At 37.1% G+C, this 18,517-nt stretch overlaps 1 protein-coding gene across 1 annotated transcript in view; it reads left to right on the forward strand.

The window, feature by feature from the left end:
- Window positions 1-18,517, forward strand: part of cadpsa (Ca2+-dependent activator protein for secretion a) — a 163,217-nt gene that overhangs the window by 107,356 nt on the left and 37,344 nt on the right. The window contains exons 21-27 of the mRNA XM_041981494.1: window positions 1,246-1,387; window positions 2,594-2,749; window positions 4,041-4,188; window positions 5,598-5,672; window positions 6,320-6,403; window positions 6,762-6,794; window positions 12,185-12,292. Of these exons, the coding sequence (XP_041837428.1) occupies window positions 1,246-1,387; window positions 2,594-2,749; window positions 4,041-4,188; window positions 5,598-5,672; window positions 6,320-6,403; window positions 6,762-6,794; window positions 12,185-12,292 (746 nt within the window). The remainder of the gene's footprint in view (window positions 1-1,245; window positions 1,388-2,593; window positions 2,750-4,040; window positions 4,189-5,597; window positions 5,673-6,319; window positions 6,404-6,761; window positions 6,795-12,184; window positions 12,293-18,517) is intronic.

An 18,517-nucleotide genomic window follows, 5' to 3' on the forward strand; every position in this document is an offset into this window, starting at 1 on the left:
CCCGCTCTTCAGTTTTAGCCAGTAGCAATATTTTTTCCTCCACCGAGGTGGATTTTGATGAAATTTGCAGGAATTCTCAGAAGTGTAATAAGTAACAAATGATTAGATTTTGAGGGCGATCCGGATCACCACCTTGATCCAATGCCCAGAATCATTGGCAAAGAAAAATTACAATGGCTTGGTGGAGCAAGGCTGCGGTTTCTGAGTGCTTCTACCACTCTGGTGTTGCTTGTCAAGAAAAGAATCATTGAACTGCACTGTTTGTCTTATCATAAAGTGGAACTAATGAGACCCAGCAGAATCCTCCGTTGCCCACACATAACAAATCCACATTAGTAAAGTGTCTTATCAGAGACATTTTTTTCATAGAAGGTCATCAGCCCTGGTGCCCCACAGCGTTGCATTTGTGTAGCAGTAAATAACTGTTGTATTAGACAGGCGCCAAAGTCAGGCTGCCATACAAGGAGTTAATGAGGTCTAAAGCAGTGGTAGCTGGGCCGTGGCGAGCCCTGCAAACACACTCCTGGACACAACACATCCAAGTGGACAGCAGCCGCTCAAGTGGCTAATTTGGAGCGTGGCAATCAGGGAGCACAACAAACATCGCACCTACTGTGTATCATCGACCTTGACTCCAATGCCAACACACACAAACACATGCTCAGAGGGAGAGAGAAAAACAAAGAGAGAGAGGGCGAGGAAAAGCAAACGCGCTGCATGGAGCCGTGAGGCATCACATTAGCACACACTGGCCTCCATTTTATCTCCTGTGGTCTTTGTCAGTGTTGCCTTTTTACCAGTTGGGCGCCGGCGGAGACTGGGTGAAATGTGTGTGATGTGTTGAATTTAGAAACTCCCTCAGACTCTGACCTTTTGTTTGGTAAAACTGAAAAGTGGAAATGCCGTGTCATCCCTGCTAATGATGAGACGGGGGGATAAACAACAACCTTATCTGTCATTGTGTATTATCACCGCCTTGTTCTGAGCTTTTCAGTGAAATATTTCCTCCCTACTCAGATTTATCCTTTAAACCAAGGCTGCAGACAGCTGTTACTCTGGACAAAAACAGAAGCATCTATCTTCTGTCAGATGCATTTCAGACAGACGGTTAGATACCTTCAATATAAACATGAAAAAATTGAAGATGTCAACGTTAATTGAAACCAGAAAACTGAAAATAAAATCACTTTATGTCCTCAGATACCCTTAGTTCTTTCCTCCTCATCCTGTTTTTCCCTGTTGTAGATAACCTGTGCAATGGGAAGTTCCACAAACACCTGCAGGACCTGTACGCCCCGCTGGTGGTGAGATATGTGGACCTCATGGAGTCATCCATTGCTCAGTCCATCCACAGAGGCTTTGAAAGAGAATCCTGGGAACCTGTCAAGTAAGAATCCTTTATTCTTTATATTCACCTAAACAGAGGATGTTCAGGTAAAAGACAAGTCAAATACAGACATATTGTTGAAAACAACAAATAATAAAAAATAAATGAATAAAATAAGCTAAATGTGAGAAATTACTTATGAGAATAAGAAATCTTCCTCAGTAGAGAACTGTCTATAATCTAAAGCTAAGTCTAAAGCAGATAGATAGATAGATAGATAGATAGATAGATAGATAGATAGATAGATAGATAGATAGATCCCAAGTGCACACCTCTCTTCAGACCTCCACCTCCTCACCAAGGATCCTGATGGGCTGGTGTGCAGGTTTCCTCCTCCTAGTCAATAACCATTTCCTTCATTTAGTTCACATTCAGAAGGAGATGGTTCCTGCTGCTCAAGTCTACAAATTTCCAACCCAATCACTGTGTTCCTCCTGTCCATCTCTGATACATCCGACCACCGCTGAGTCATGCAGTATTTCTGCAGGTGGCCCGAGTCAGAGTTGTATCTAAAATTAGACGTGTACAGGGTGAAGAGGAATGGTGACAGGACCGTCCCCTGAGGGACTCCCGGGTCACTGACCACCACATTAGAAGGGATGTTCCCCAGCCGACCAAGCTGAGGTCTGATTGTAAGATAGTCTGTAATCCAAGAGACGGTGGGTGTGGTAACAATTCCCCCACCCTCGCAACTCAGCTTCCCACTCCCAGTAAAGATGGTTGGATGGTAGTGAAGGCACTGGAAACAATTAAAGAACTTGATTCTCACACTGCTGGGACCACCATCCAGATGTGAGTGAGCATGCTGCAGCAGGTAGGCAACGGCAGTGGCAGGTGGATTCCAGCAGTGGTCTCAGGTGGGCCAGAACCAGTCTCCCCAGTCTAAATTTTATTTTATTTTATTTTATTTTATTTTTCAATGTAATTGAATTAAATTTTACTTTCAATTCATTTTAATTCAGCTGTACTTGTATACCATCAGTTCACAACTAAATCATTTTAAAGAGCTTTAGACATAATCAGTATAAGCCAGTTCATTGTGATCCAATTAAATAAAATCCACATTAGTCCAGTTTGTAACTAAAAAAAACAAAACAAACCAAACAGCTATCAGAATGTCCTAACCCTGAGCAGAGACCATTCCTGTCAAACTTTGTGATTTATGTGTTTTAAATGAAAAATGAAAAATAACTGGTGGTGTTGCAGTAATGGCTCGGGAACATCAGAGGATCTCTTCTGGAAGCTGGATGCACTGCAGACCTTCATTAGAGATCTCCACTGGCCAGAGGAAGAGTTTGGCAAACACCTGGAGACCCGGCTGAAGCTGATGTCCAGCGACATGATCGAATCCTGTATAAAACGGTAAAATTCTGTTTGAATTTAAAGACTGTGGGTCTGATTGGATGCAAGCAGCACTTAGTAAACATTGTTATAGCAGTAAAATGACCTGTAGTAAGATTAGTCTGGAGAACTGTTGCGGAAATCTGTCACAGGAACAGTTTTCATCACAGATTAATAAAAAAACAAAATAAAGAGGACAGATGTTTTGGAAATTGGAAGCTGGTTGTTGATGCTGACGGCCCACCCTGTCCTTTTCTGTAAGGTCTGCCAGAAAGTCCTTTATCCAAAGGTGGGATGTGAAAGTCCAAAGACTAGACTAGTTTTTTGTTTTGTTTTTTTTACTATTTAGTATTCCTAATAGTTTTATTTTTGTTTTTTTTTTCTTTAGCTTTTTATATACACACGGTCCGGTGCGTGTCTTGGTTTTATGGTCACGGTTCAGCTCTTTTTTGGTTCAGTAAGGGAACAAATACTAAACATGAAACTGCTTCAGTGTAAACAGGAAAGTGTTTAATGACATTTAAAGAGAAAGCAAAGAAGAAAACTGCAAATTCTTTTTTGGAGTAAATTCTTTAATAAAAAGATTCTTAAATTAAAAAAAAAAATGGAATAAATAGAGATTACAGACTGACCAATATGCATTTATTTGGGCCGTTTCAGATATTTGGCAGAAAAAAATTCCAATAACTAATAAATCAGACGATTAATTTAAAAAAATATATATAAATAAAATAAGTTTGATTTTTATTTTTAATTGGCATTGTGGATTTCTCTTTCAATGGAGCATTTATTAATATAGTCACCAGTTGTACTGATGAATTTATCTTTAGATTTAGACCATGGGTGTGTGCTGTGTATAAGCAATATAATGAGTGAAGTTACTGGTGAAGCATTATTTATGCCGCCCTCTAAGTCTTAGAACTTTCATTTTGCTTTAAATTTTCATACTTAACCAAAGTCAATTGATCATGTTTTAAAAATGAATCAGTGGTGAAGCTCGACTTTCATTCATGGGGGGGTCAAAGGGTGGGGAAGACTTTATCTGAGGGGTCATATAATAAGTCTATGATTGTGTCTCTCTAACACACACACACACACACACACACTGCTGTGATAATTGTCACATTAGACAGACATGAGAAATAAAACAGATTTTACATTAAGTGGGCAGCATGAAGAACTTCATGTGAGGAAACACACCTGAACAGGAGGGGGTGGGGGGTGAGGTGGGGGTGAGGTGGGGTGGGGGGGTTGGTTGGGGTCCTACTGTAAAAATGGATCTGACTTTAAACATTTCTTCTGTCCTCTGAAGGACACGAGCAGCGTTTGAGGTCAAGCTTCAGCGGAGCAGCCGAGCCACAGAGTTCCGTGTGCCGCAGTCCATCTGCACCATGTTCAACGTCATGGTGGATGCTAAGGCCCAGTCGGCCAAACTGTGCGCCGTGGACGTGGGCCAGGAGGTACAACACTCGCTCTGTCTTCCACAGTGGGGAAAAACCATCAGCTGTCGTTTGAATTTACTCCTGGATGGCCATCATCATCATTGTTACCTTTACTGGTGTTAAATGTTCTTTTATTTTATTAATTAATTTATATTTTTTTATATTAAATAAAGATTTTTTTAATATAACTACTACTAATAAGAATTCATTATTGTTATTATAAAAATGTTCATTTCTTTTCATGTTAAATTATGGCTTCTGTCTCTTCTCATTTCTACTCTTCTGTATGGAAGTTTGGTAAATAATGGGTAAGTCTGATTAGAAATTCAGTCGAGAAGTCCCCCCCCCCCACTCCTCCTCATCAATTCCCAGAAGCATAATTAGTCATCAGTTTTCCTTTTCTGTCTTCCCTCACTTGAATTGTTTGTATTTCATTAGCATATGTGTAGATAGTATTGAATATACATGGGGAAGAAGTGAGAGATCTCATGTTTCACAGAATCTGCAGACTGATACCAATCACTGACAATGAATTCATTATTACTAATCCCAAAAAAAGGAAAAAAAAGGGAAGAGAGGAAAAGATAGCCTGCAGTGATTCTGCCTCTGAGTTTTCATGACAGCAGCTCTTTAGCAGAACTAAATGTCTGAATGCTTCCAGATGAAACACGTTGGTAAAACGCCAACTCATTTGTTGAGCTCTTACTTACCTCGAAATAATTAGGATAACAAATTTTTAGCCAAAACCACAAACAGACTAAATAAGAGAGAAAAAGATGCCCCTTTTCTTAGCCTGTGATGCTTCTTTATATTTTTAACTCATCTTTTTGAACCATTGTTAGTATATTGCAGGTGTTTGTGGTTTCTAGATTTACACTACAGTCCCACAGTGATGAGACGGACATCTTTGTATCCAGCAGAATCTCTGCTGTCATGTGACACCTTGTTTGCGTGGTTTGCTTGAAGTGAGGAAATTAGCCGAAGCTCTACAGTGGACAGTGCTGTTGTCATGTTTTTCTTAGATTTCCTTAAAACTGCTTGGGGTCTGAACTGTGTTTGGTTTGGATGTCAATGCTTGGTAGTGTCTTTTAGCAGAGTTTTTCCCTGACATGTTGCTATGTTACATGTTAGCATTTCTGTTTCCTGCAGCTCATCAAGAAGACCACCAAGAACTTGGACATTTTTTAAAGCTCCAGTCAAAACTTAACTTTTAATGAATAATAATGATAATGAACAAAATGAATTAAATCAGTAAAAATGTTTGCTGAAACCTGTTTGTCTTAATTTGTAAAGTTTTGGAAATTTGGAAATGAAAGTAGCTCCTAACTTCTTTGTCTTTGCACAACATTCTGTCAAACTACTTCATGTGAAAGTGTTGTTTCCCTTTAAAGAACTTGCGAAATGTGCATTTTTCTCTTTCTCTGCAGAGACAATACCACTCCCAGATCGATAATCTCATCGAGGAGACAGTGAAGGAGATGATAACTCTGCTGGTTGCAAAGGTATGAAAGAGGAGATTAAGTTTGTATTCTTTACGTCAAGTTCATCAGATGACTGGTTAATGAAAAAGAAGAAACTAAAAGATGCTAGATTAAGAAATGCCAAAAAACCACACAGAGAAAATCACATAGAGGACTATCCATCCATTCTCCTCCACCTAGCTGCTCAACAGTCTGAACAGTCCTGTGTCTGATTCTCCGTCTCATGCTGCTCCAAACATTTCCAATAGGAGTCTGATGTGGACCGCAGGCAAGACAAACACTCAAACACACACACTGTGTGTGTGAAAACGCTCAAACACACACTGTGTGTGAAGCCAAACGGTTGTTATTTCTACTGAATCAGACTCAGAATGTGACAGATTTCACTTTCTATTTTCTTAACTAATTGATGAAGCTGTAAAACTTTTCTTTGAGGCTACAACCCATCCTTCACTAAGACTTTAGCAAATGTTTTTATTTTTTATGCACCAACCTTTCACCAGTTTACACCCAGTGACATGAAAACCATCTGCATTTATTATGTTTTTAATATTTATTTCATTGGCATATTTATCTGCTTGATGGAATAATTATTATTATTTTCAGTATTGGTGTAATTAATGGGAATAAATTTGACTTCTCACCACGTTTCTGTTCTTCTGTCTCAGTTTGTGGTCATACTAGAGAGTGTTTTATCCAAGCTCTCCAGATACGATGAAGGAACACTCTTCTCTTCCTTCCTATCTTTCACAGTAAGTAGAAGATGTTCAGAGTTCCCATCCTCCTCTTTTTTTTTTCTTCTTCTTTCTGTAAAAAGCTTCCTGTCAGCTGACATCAGGTCTCATTCTGGATTTCTAAAAATCTGTTTGTCGCCCCACTTGATAAACTCTTGTTAACCAATAGAAATGATTTCATTAACCATGCTAACTGTAACTGGCCCTTTCGTAAAACCTCTTTCAGCTTAGCATTTCAGCTTTCCACAGCTTTCCACAGATTTACTGAAGCTGAAATAAGCACAGAAGCTGTTGGTTCATCAGACAGTGAAGTGTCCTACAGCTTGAGTCACATCTGCAGTCCAGACTGACACCTGCTTTTGTCTTTCATTTCAAGGTGAAAGCTGCTTCAAAGTATGTGGACGTACCTGTAAGTATTTGTTTCCTGTATGTGCTAGAAGACAACATGCCTTAATATCATTTTGATGGGTGTCACAGACATATTTTAGGGGACTCTCATCCCCTGAGAAAGAGTTGGAAACAAACAAGAAGTAACAAAACGTTTAGTTTTGAACCATAAAAACATCAAGTTTGTTCTGCTTAAATAGATTTTAAAACAAGGTTCAAAAGAGTTGGTTTGATCTGTTTTTATTCAGTTCCACTTTATGCCACAAAAATGTCCTGAATTAAAACTGTAAAAGAAAAAGAAAAAATACCCTCACTGTGCACTTTATCTGGTCCACCTGTTTAATTTCTCAACACAAATACCTTATCAGCCAGTTCCCTTGATCTTGGCCCCTAGTTTTCTTCTTCATGGGATTACTGTCAACTTTGACTCATTTTTTTTTTTTTTTTATTCAAATGGAAGCAGCTTCAGCCCAAAACAACAACCCCTTTCAGGAGTTTAGCCTGTTAAATCCTGGGGTTTTAATAGATCAGTGACATGACTTTTCATGTGCCTAAGCAAATTTTGATGAACCAAAACATAAAAGCAACAATTTGGTCCTCACCTAATTCAACTTTTCTTTTTCTTTTCTTTTCTTTTTTTTTTTTTTTAGTTTACACAGTAAAAAAACACCATGATAACAATGATTCTATACATAAAGCTGCCTCTGAATGCATTTAGCGGCTCTTTGACCACAGCCGTACAAAAGTACACGAGAAAATGACAAAGCACATAGCTTATACAAAGATTTTAGTGAAGATAATACCAGGTGGACTCTCAATTTGGCCACTTGGATATCCAAACTGTGCCAAATGGGGTTTTACTTCTTGGAAGGAAATAAATTATTTGGGATTTTTGTACAGACAATCCATCCTTTGGCCGTGACATTTACCCTCTACATCATTCTACCAACTTATACAGCATAAAATCAATAAAAAGTGACATTATTTTTGCCTCCAAATGAAACCAATTTGTTACAAGAATGAACTACATAAACAAAATATGAACTTCATGAAATAAGAATGCTCTCAAATATATTATAAAGTAACTGTAATAGACAACATGCAAACACAATATGTACTTAGTGCTTATGAAACTGTCAAATATAAAGTCAAAAGAAGACAACTGAAATGTGTAATATGTGTAATAAAAGAAACAAGCGTCATAATTGTGCTTCAGGCTGGACGGCTGCTGTGCTTGCAGGATGGGTGACAGCAGGGGTCTCATCCTCGTCACTGCTTTCTTGGCTGTAAAAATTTCAACAATGAAAAAATTCATTTTATAATAAAATCAATATACACAAACTGAGCCAATTTTATGTGTTTTTAGGCCACACAGTGAATGTCCGATAATCACTTATATGAAATACAAAAAGCAGAGTCAGAGTTGATGCTGATAAAACGGGAGTAAAAAAATAAAATAAAAAAAGAATAAAAAATGGTTAGTAAACCTGGCTCTTAAAGGGGGAGCTTTGCTTCTATAAGATGAAAGTTGCAACATTTTAAACATCTGGATCTGTAAATTTGTGAATTCAGTTTAATATTTTTGTGCAAGCTTATAATAATATCTAGGTGCACAGTAGTTAAACATGTTTAATGGAAAAGTTTTCTGAGAAACCTTAACTCATAATATGGAGGATAGTATTTTACATGTAAACAGACTGTTAAAAGAGGGCATTTCCTCCACTCATGCTGTGTGTTTGGTAGTTTTGCATGTATAAATATTTGACCATGCTGTCACGTTTAAAGTCCTAATCCAGATGGTATTAGTTGTTATATTTCTACATGTTTCCTCCCCACATGTCATGCGATTTGCATGTGGCCAGACGCTGACTGCCAGCCATGCCTCGTGTCTTGTCTCTGAAGCATGCATTGTGAGACCATGTTGTACAACAAATGCCCATTCTGCTGTCAGGTTGGCGCTGGTGGTGTGTGCATCAGATTTGTATCAGTTGCCAACACTTTGGCCATAACAGCATGTCAAATATCAAATTATTGCCTTGTCAGTGAATATGAAGAGGCATTGTGTATGCTGGCGGGAGTCACAGTTTCTGGCCTAGTATGCAAATTGTGTCCTCAGTGTATGAAATTAGAGTTGCACAAGTTAGAAAAGACACCAGTTTTCCCATTACAAGCAGTTGGTTGTAGCTATGCTATATTAGTGTTTTGGTTGGAGACTGTCTCATGAACTATCCTTATGAAAGAAAGGTAGAAGTCAGATGCAACTCAAGTGTAAATAAAACTTAACTGAACACATCATTTTAAATGGTGTTGTTCCTTAGTGAATATTGTAGGGGTTGTCCTGATAGGACCAAACCCCATGGATTATGCACTGGAATTACAGTTTTACTATAAATTATATATGAGGCTTAAAGGTTTTGCCATTTTTCATGTACATATTGTATAACAAATGTATAAAACGTACATTATGAGCATTTCTTTTGTTTAACACTATCTTCCAAGGCACTAAAAGCGGTGTTTGGTGACTGGAATTAGTGATGTCATGTGGTATGTTAATGAGTCACATCTCTGTCACTTTGACAGAACAGTGAGGACATTATCTGGAGAAAAACAGGGACACGAAGGACATAAGCAGCATGAACAATGAACACGTATCATGCAGTAAAATGGTCATTTTGTGCTGAACTGCAAAGTTTACAGTGGGTCTGTTTTGGGTGTTGACATTACATCTCACAGGATATGCAAAGATGAGCCAAAACATTGTGATCACTCACAGGTGAAGAAAATATCAGAGGATATCTGAAATCTGAGGATTGTGGAAATGTATATATACATATATATTTATATATGTGTATATGTGTGTATATATATATATATATATATATATATATATATATATATATATATATATATATATATATATATATGTATATGTGTGTGTATATATATATATATATATATATATATATATAATGTATATGTGTGTATATATATATATATATATATATGTGTATATGTGTGTATATATATATATATATATATGTATATGTGTGTATATATATATATATATATATATATATATATATATGTGTATATGTGTGTATATATATATATATATATATGTATATGTGTGTATATATATATAATTTAACGCATTAACTGTGGTGGTGGAGGTGTCTAGAAATGAGCCTTTTGACTGATAAATTTGAGAATTAAAAGAACATTGATGGAACAACACATGGGCGTCGCCCCCATGGAGGATGATGGTGTTTTAACATCCACACTTTTCATGTTGAGAGGGTTTTATATCCGCACTTTTTTTTCTTCTCTTCCTGTATTGTGCACAAATGTGGCTGGTCTAGTGTCTCTCTGGTTTTCTCTGTGTCTGCTCCTCCTCTTCGTCTCCTGTTGTTCCGTGAATCAGGCATCTAGCAGTTCATACCAGAACATATTTACCCCAGTGTAATGTTTTTGGCAGGTTTCTTCTCTAACACAGTAGCTGACAGGTGGTAGAAAGGATTTATACTTCAGCTTTGCAGGGGCGGTCTAGAAAGCAGGAGCACTGGCCAGGAACATGGGGCACAAATGAGACCTTTGTGTTTTTCACCAGATCATCAGTTTGATCAGTTTCTTCATCAATACCAGCTGCTTAACTTAGTTTGTCAACATCTGGTTGTCATGGTTCATGGTCTTTGTGTTATTTCTGTTCCTTGGTTTCTTTCTTCTTGAGTCTTCTGTGTTTTGTTTTCTTGTCTAATTGTTGAGCCACAACATTGATTTTCCTGTGCTCATTGTTTTTGATTAAGCTCACCTGGTTCAATTATCTCTTTCTCTTCACCTGTTTCCTGTTAGTTATCCTCTGTATGTACACCTCTTGGTTTCTGTTACTTACTGCCAGATCATTGTTGTGTTTTCCCATGTTCCAGTCTGTGCCTGTTTTCCCCTGTTCTTTGAACTAAATTTTGGATTATTGTGCTTACTTTGTTGGTCCACTTTTGGGTCTACTTACTCTCCAACATCGTGACGCTGGTGGTTTTATGACAGATATTATAACCATGTGATAATGTGTAGATGGCTGGTGAGATGATGCTGAATGAATTCTGTATTATGATCTAGAGCATGGCAGAGATGATGCAGAACAACATATAGAAGTACATTACATGCTGCATTTACTGACCCTTGGACATCTGTGTGATCCCTGGATTAGTGTATAGAAGAACAGAGGGAATTGTAACTCGTTTTATTTCCACATTTTCAAGTGATTACAGTCTGATTTTTATGTATTTGAACACATATCTATTGTAACATGAAACTGACATAACTAATTGCAGTGAATTCAGTATTTTAATCTCTGGTGAATGTAGCAGAGAGAAAAATGTGATTGAAGCTTCCAGATGTTGAGTGATATTGGGTGTTATGTTTGAGCCTCTCCATGGTTTTACTTTTGCTCTTACCTGTCTTGTTTGCATCTGCCAGTACAGTCTATACTCTGGATTCAGAAGGATTATAGTCCATGCTGTGGTCAAACGCATCTCCCTGTCTGTGCTGCTAGCTCATCCATGTTAATTGTTAGTGATCTCACATTTTCAATGACAATCAACAGAAGTGTTGGTTTAACTTTGGTTTAAACATGTAATTCTGCATCTTGCTGCTGCCCTACATCCACGGCAATTTCTCTTCCTCTTGTCAGGGATTTAGGATCTTATTCTGGGCATTACTTGGGTTTTGGAAAGCTTAATCAGTTGCTCTCTCTCATAAACAACCTCTGTTGGCATGGCAACTCATCAGAACAGATGTTAAAAAGTTTAAGTACAAGTACTTACAGATAAACAGTATAATACATGCATGTAAGAATAATAAAAGTGCTAAATAAAGTGGATTTAAAAGTTACTTAAAAACAGACATTGGTATTAAATTAAAAAAAAATCATTTCAGAAAGAAAAATCTTATTTTTCTTTTTGTTTGAGAACAATTAACCCTTTATTTTGTCAGCATTCAGTACCAGTTTCAGATAAAACAAGTGAGAATAAAAGATTTCAAAAGCAGATTGCACACGTTTATAAGCCAGGGCAACGAAAGCTGCACAGCAATAAATACCTGTATGATCAGAAAAAAATGTGAAGGTGCGTCAGAAATGTTCTGACCTCGGTTATTAATAAAGATCATAAAAAGGGTGAAAATTTAACCTTATATTTAGATAAGTAGATGAGAGACCACTGAACTGCACACACTGCAAACGACCTGAAAGATAGTTAAGAAATCAGCCAATGGCATGGTCTGATAGGCCGGTATGTGAGAGACCATAATGTTTGCATCTAAGGCTTCCTTAGCAATATTTAAAACATTTACTAATGCAGTTACTGTGATATGCTGTTAAATATGTTATAATCTTTTTTTTTCTCTTTGTATCTGCAGAAGCCAGGAATGGATGTTGCCGACGGTTACGTGACATTTCTTCGTCATTCTCAGGACATGCTGCGGGAGAAGGTCAATGAAGAGGTGTACATAGAGAGACTGTTTGACGTAAGTCAGCTGCAGCAGCTGTTTTCTTTTCTAACCGTAATGATATTCTTTAGACGTTTAATGAATGTTTGGGTGGTGTCTCTGTTGTGTTCATTAGTGTCTTGTTGGGTACAGTTTTTATTTTCTTAAAGTTCATGTACACTGTGTCATAATTATATTGCATCAATCTATTTTCATGTCTGCCATTGCCAAACTCTTGTAAATCATAGAAATGATCAGATAGTCTGTCTCTTTGCTTGGTTTAGGGTTCTTACCATCTGCAATACCACGCTTATTGTGTTTTTCTAACATTATCTCAGAATTAACCAAATCCTCTGTTGTTGCTATGGTTGTCGTTTTGTTTCTACCCTACAAATCCAGCATGTCAATCTAGTTTGAATTCTCTGATGCGCCCCGAGTGGAATCCTCTGGAAACAAGTGTAATACATAAGCAAGTTTACAAGCGCGAGTAACAGTTATGCTCACAGTGGACCCAGTTGAATGCGAAAACACAAAAGGCATTTAAAGCATTTGCACTTGATGTATATGCAATATATATGTTTCTGCTGGAACCTGCAAATACTCTTCCATACTAAAGTCATTCTGGTGACATTTAGATTTCTTTCCTGGAGCTCAGCAATATTTATATTTGCTTCGTCCACTAATATATATATATATATATATATATATATATATATATATATATATATATATATATATATGTATATATCCATGTGATCTTCCTGCTCCATTTCTAAACTCTCCATGGTGAAAGCATATTACACACTAAATCCTCATTTGAATACTCCTGTTTGCGCATGTTATGAATTGTGCTGATCACCCAAAAAAATCATAAACAACACATCCATTCTATTTGCATGTGCATGCAATTTTGTGCTCTTTATCAGGGATCTTAATAAATCTGGGCCATTGAGTACATATTTACTAATTGTTACTGACATGAAAAAACTCCTAATTATTTTAAAAATCTTCTATGTTTACAACTTTTTTGACCTATGGTGGTCTCCATAAATTTACTTGTGCAATGTATTCTGGGACAAAGACGTATCAGGGTTTCTCTCAACCAGGGATGTTCACAAGTTCATTTTTGCAAGTTCAAGTCAAGTCTTAAGTCGATTACCTCAAATCCAAATCAATTCTCAAGTCTTTGACTTCAAGTCCAAGTTAATTTGCTAGTAACTTTTATTGTAGTGAGTAACAGTGGGTCTGATCCTGGTTTAACGTTATTTTACGGAAACTGTTCAGCAAATGTTTTATTCTTCTTCTGAACACATCCAGTGGAGCCAATCTGATGGAGTTAACATTATTTTCCTACAAAGGTGGTAACAAGCTAATGTTCATGCTGCTGTGGCTCTAAACTTATTTCTAACATAGATGCCAACATTATCTTTCATATGACAGAGACTAAGCTCTCCAGGTGTGTTTAAAGGTGGATGAAGGTGGATGTGGTGGATCCAGAGTCCTGGATTTTTATACCACAGATGTTCCAGTTTGCTGCTCTTTTACTGGTACCTTTTTATTAAGTTTTTAATAGATAAAATATACAATGGTGCTGCAGCAACCTTTTTGTTCTCTAGTGCTGTCAGTGTTTTGATTGATTGCGCGTGCACTGCAAAATGACAGCAGACAGGAAATCGGACAGAGAGAAGATTATGAAAAAAATTAGATTGTTCACTAGTCTTAAATCGCAAGTCAGAGTTGTGTCTCAAGTCTTTTGATTGTGAGTACAAGTCAAGTCTCAAGTCACTGGAAATGTGAATTAGGTGTGACTCAAGTCTGAGTCCCAAGGCTGAAACTAACAGTTTTCTCTCACACGGCACAAAAACATTTCAGGCTGGCCAGCAAAAAACAAAAGATAGCAATACCGTGCAAAAATATACAGTATAAAAATGAATAGAAAATATAAACAACTGTGTTCCAGTGAACTTCCACAACCTACTGCAATTATTTTAATATTATTGTTAAATAATCAAACTTCAAGGCCAGTTGTTTAGCTACACCATGAAATAGTCTACTCTAAACAATAACAGAACATTACTACAGCTATCAAACCTACATTAACAATAGCTCACAAAAAATTAAAATATAAAAGTTAATAGAAACATATAAACAGCTGTGTTTTAGTGACCTTCCACACCCTGATGCAACTATCACTCTATATACATTGTTAAATAATCAAATATTAAGGTCAGTTGTATAGCTTAACTATGCAGTAGTCAATCAAACTGATTCTGAGTATGTAAATTTAGGTTAGCTGCCTTAAAAAATCCAATAAAACACCAAAAGGAATCACTTTTCAAAGAAATAAAAACTAGTAGGCGCAAGTCCTACACTATTACACCATGGCTTAACACAATATGGCTCTTGCAACCTCTTAAAGGTTTTTAGCCAGAAACACCTGCCTGTTTACATGCTCTGGTTTTAGAGATGCATGCAGGTAGGTGACAACATTTCCTCCTGGACTGAAGACCCTTTCTGATGAGGCATTTGTGCCTGGGATGCAAAGATGGATGGAAAGTCGTGGGAAGAGTTTCTGTGATAGCTTCCATCACTCCAGTGGATCTTCCTCAGTGTCCAGTGTTCCTGCCTGAAGGTAGGCCTGGAGCTCAAGAGCTATGGCCTGGTCTGGTTGCAGAGCATGTCCTGCACCTGGAGCTGCTTAGGCCCTTCTTCCTGTTCTTCAGGTTTGATGTACAATCAGCAGCAACCGCAGTGTCACCAGCAGGATTCTCCATCACTATGGTCTCCTTTAAGGGGAAAAATGTAAAATGAAGGCAACACAGAAAGAGGAACCCATTTTATCTGTCTCTCATTTGGGTTTTTAACACTAAGCTAAAATTACTAGTGCTGGGCAACGATTAAAATTTTTAATCACGATTAATCACATGAGATGTTGTGATTAATTGCAATTAATCGCATTGTTATGCGCAAAATGTCTCTTTCCTTTAAAAGAAGGCCTACGGCTATATAAAGAAAATGCAGTAAATTTTGGTTTATAAACATGACATCAGGGGTCTCCAACCTGCAACTCTAAAGCTGCAAGTGTCTCTCCGGAACTTCTACAATGCCTCTAAATACGTGGCTAAAATACTTTTTTAAATCCGTCTTTCTTGTCATCATGTTCTTTTTACACCTATAAGCTGAAACTCCCCACTTACTAGTTAGAAGTAAAGAAGCCTTTTGGATGAGAGATTAAATGTTTTTAAGAACTAGAACAAAGAAGTCAAGTTTTTTTTATTCAAGCTTTTTGGACTTTGAGCTTGAATGAAGGCAGCATATTTTTTACTTTTTCTAGAGTTACATATTGGATGTTGGAGTAACTTTTTTATAACAAGATGTATGACTTGGATGCAAGAGATGTGAACTCCATCTTGATGACTTCTCTGTTCTGTTGGTCATCTTTGATGTGGGACAACCAACAACTGGACCATAGGCAAATGTCAGTGGCTGTAGGTGCTCATCCTTAAGCTGACAAATAAACTTGTAATAAACTTTCTAATGTCTCAGGATGCTCTCTGCTGCCGTTACATGAAGTCACACTCCAAAACAATCAGTAAGTCTTAAAGGCTGGAAAGCGAGTCTTCTCTCAGGACCTGATGATTTCTTTCTAAAATATGCTAAAACAGTCCTTGCTGATGGACTATAAAAATATATATTTAAAACATAATTTGTTACAGCTGAATTTATTAATTTTTCTCAACCCACAATTTCAACATCAGTTGTTAAGTAACTAACTAGTCGGCCACCAGATATCACTGATCTTGGTTAAGCTGATTTACTTCAAGATTTCCAAACAACTTTATTAATCCCAAAACGACAGTTCACTTAGGGCAAAAAGGACAATTACCTCAAAGCTTTGAGTTTTTTTTGGCACATTTGGTAACTTCATATGGTTTTACCTGCTCATCACACCTGCTGACCAAAAATGCAAGTAGAAAACTCTTATTGTGACATAAAAGGACAAGATTTCAAATCTTCCATTGTATAAAAAGCTCTGTCAGTTAAACCATCAGACTTCACTGCATTCTCTTCTTGTTTATCAGGGTTTTCCAAACAACATTTCCACCACCAGCTAGTATGGAGTCAGGTGGACGACATCACCGAGCGAACTGTATGACGTCACATTGTCATGTGACATGTACACCTCTGGCTTGAACACAAACAGTTTCTGTTGATTTGTTCCATGTGAAGTCATTTTAAATTTTAGGTTAAGCTAAATAAACTATTTCTAACAAGAAATCTAGATTTTCTATTACACCAAAGTCAAAATTTCCTTCAGCTTAATGAAACAGTTGTTTTCCCTTGTTTCAGTATGAGGTGTACGTGGAAATGAGGCCCTTTAGGGGCCCATCTCTGTTTGCTTCTCTGTTCTTTTTTATGGTATTGAGCTTAAAGAAGGATTATCTTAGGTACTGCTGTCCATTTTCTCAGTCAGCAAACAACAATTTATCAATTAAGAGAGGCACAAAAGATCACTTTGTAGGATTGGGTTACATTCAACCACCACAGATTCTTTACACGTTTACTTTTCCAAGACTTACAAAAAGGTAATCTCTTCATTTCTAAGAAGCATTAAAGACAGCCTCCAGTATTAATTAAGTTTTTAGCCTCGTTAACAAAAACCATGGGCATCCACAAGGCATTCCCTATGACTGATATTGGATGACACTACAGCACTCTCAGCAGGTGTTTACCAGGGTAGAGAGGTAAATGTATCGTTCAGTTTGATGCACTTAGCTGTGAGCTCATAAATAAACTGCTTATAAAAGATATTTGGGGAGCAGACCAATGTAAAGATCCTGTCTGTGATCAAGAATCAAATGCTTCTGGATAATCTGCTGGTGCAAAGTGAAAACAAAGTCACACAAATGTGTTTTCTTCAGCTCTGGCTCTGTCTAAATTAAGTCTTCTAAAACCTCACAGTCATTCATGTCCTTATCCAAGGCTCAGACAGCAGGGTGTCTCCGTCATGCTAATCCAAAACATGTTTTACTGACGTCATGCTGTGATTTCCTCCATGCCGTCTTCTTCGAGATCTCACATCTCAATGGGACTTCCCTGGCTAAATACTGGACAAATACATGTTTGTATTTCTGTAAAATGTTTTGCTAAACTCTATTAGAATATAATTGAAGCAAATTGTTTACATGGAGGTAGGGGCTCCACGTTTGATCTGTTTTTTTCAGTTTTGGTTCATGATATCATTGATCCACAGATCTTGAATATATTCTGTCTTTTAACCCTTAAACTTTAAAGCTATTTACATTTTTCCTCCAGCCTTTTTTTTCAGTTACAGTTATTTATCCTGCTTTTTACCTACTATCCTCACTAAACCAACTCCAACTCAGGCACCCCTGTGCATTATCATCAATTTACCCCCAAACTGTTGGTGATATAGGTTGTAGCGCTAAGGAGTGCCAGAAATCTAGCAAAGTTTTAAAAGTTAACAACCTCTGAGGTTTCCTGGCAAACACTTCATGGTTCAGGAGGTGATAGGCTTGCTGAAGTGATTTTACTGAGGTGGAGGTGTTGAAGGATTGTATGGCCTATTGTAGTTCATGAAATTGATGTTTTCATGCAGCGTAATTCTTGTTAAAAAAATTCATATTACCCATATCTTTACTCCACACTTTATAAATCCAGAGAAATTTTAAGTGAATTTATTTATTGATTTTCTAAGTGTGTGTGATAGCATTAATGGTTAAGAATTTCTTTAAAATTCTTCAGCGATGGATTGTATGGGTACTTTTACACCTGACTTAAACAGTCATCTTTGTGATTGTTAGAAATAGTTTCATTTCATAAACACTGATGTGCAGATAACAGAAGAAACAGCATCATTAGAATAACATTTGTATTCATGAGCCATCTGCTCAGCCTACTTAAGCAGTAATTGGTGTTGTGAAGTAAACAAGCGCACCCACAAGAAAAGCTTTTACATCACCAAGATTGTTTCAGTGTTACAGCACTTTCACAAGCACACAGAAGAAACCTGAGTGGAGTTCAGAGGTGCACATCTAAGCAACACAGGTAAAATATGAAAAATATTTTAAAACATTATGATGTGACAAAAAAAATTCACAGATTTTTAGTCACTGATTATTTGGCTGTTTTGTAACTTCTTGGTTTTTCTTTTGTCTTACAAGGTTGTCGCAAAAGTAACCATTAAAACGTAGAATGAAGCATCTCAGCTGCATTCTTAACCTGTCCAGTATATACTCACTT

Source organism: Melanotaenia boesemani, chromosome 3 (assembly GCF_017639745.1).
Source record: "Melanotaenia boesemani isolate fMelBoe1 chromosome 3, fMelBoe1.pri, whole genome shotgun sequence".
Classification (NCBI taxonomy): Eukaryota; Metazoa; Chordata; class Actinopteri; order Atheriniformes; family Melanotaeniidae; genus Melanotaenia; species Melanotaenia boesemani.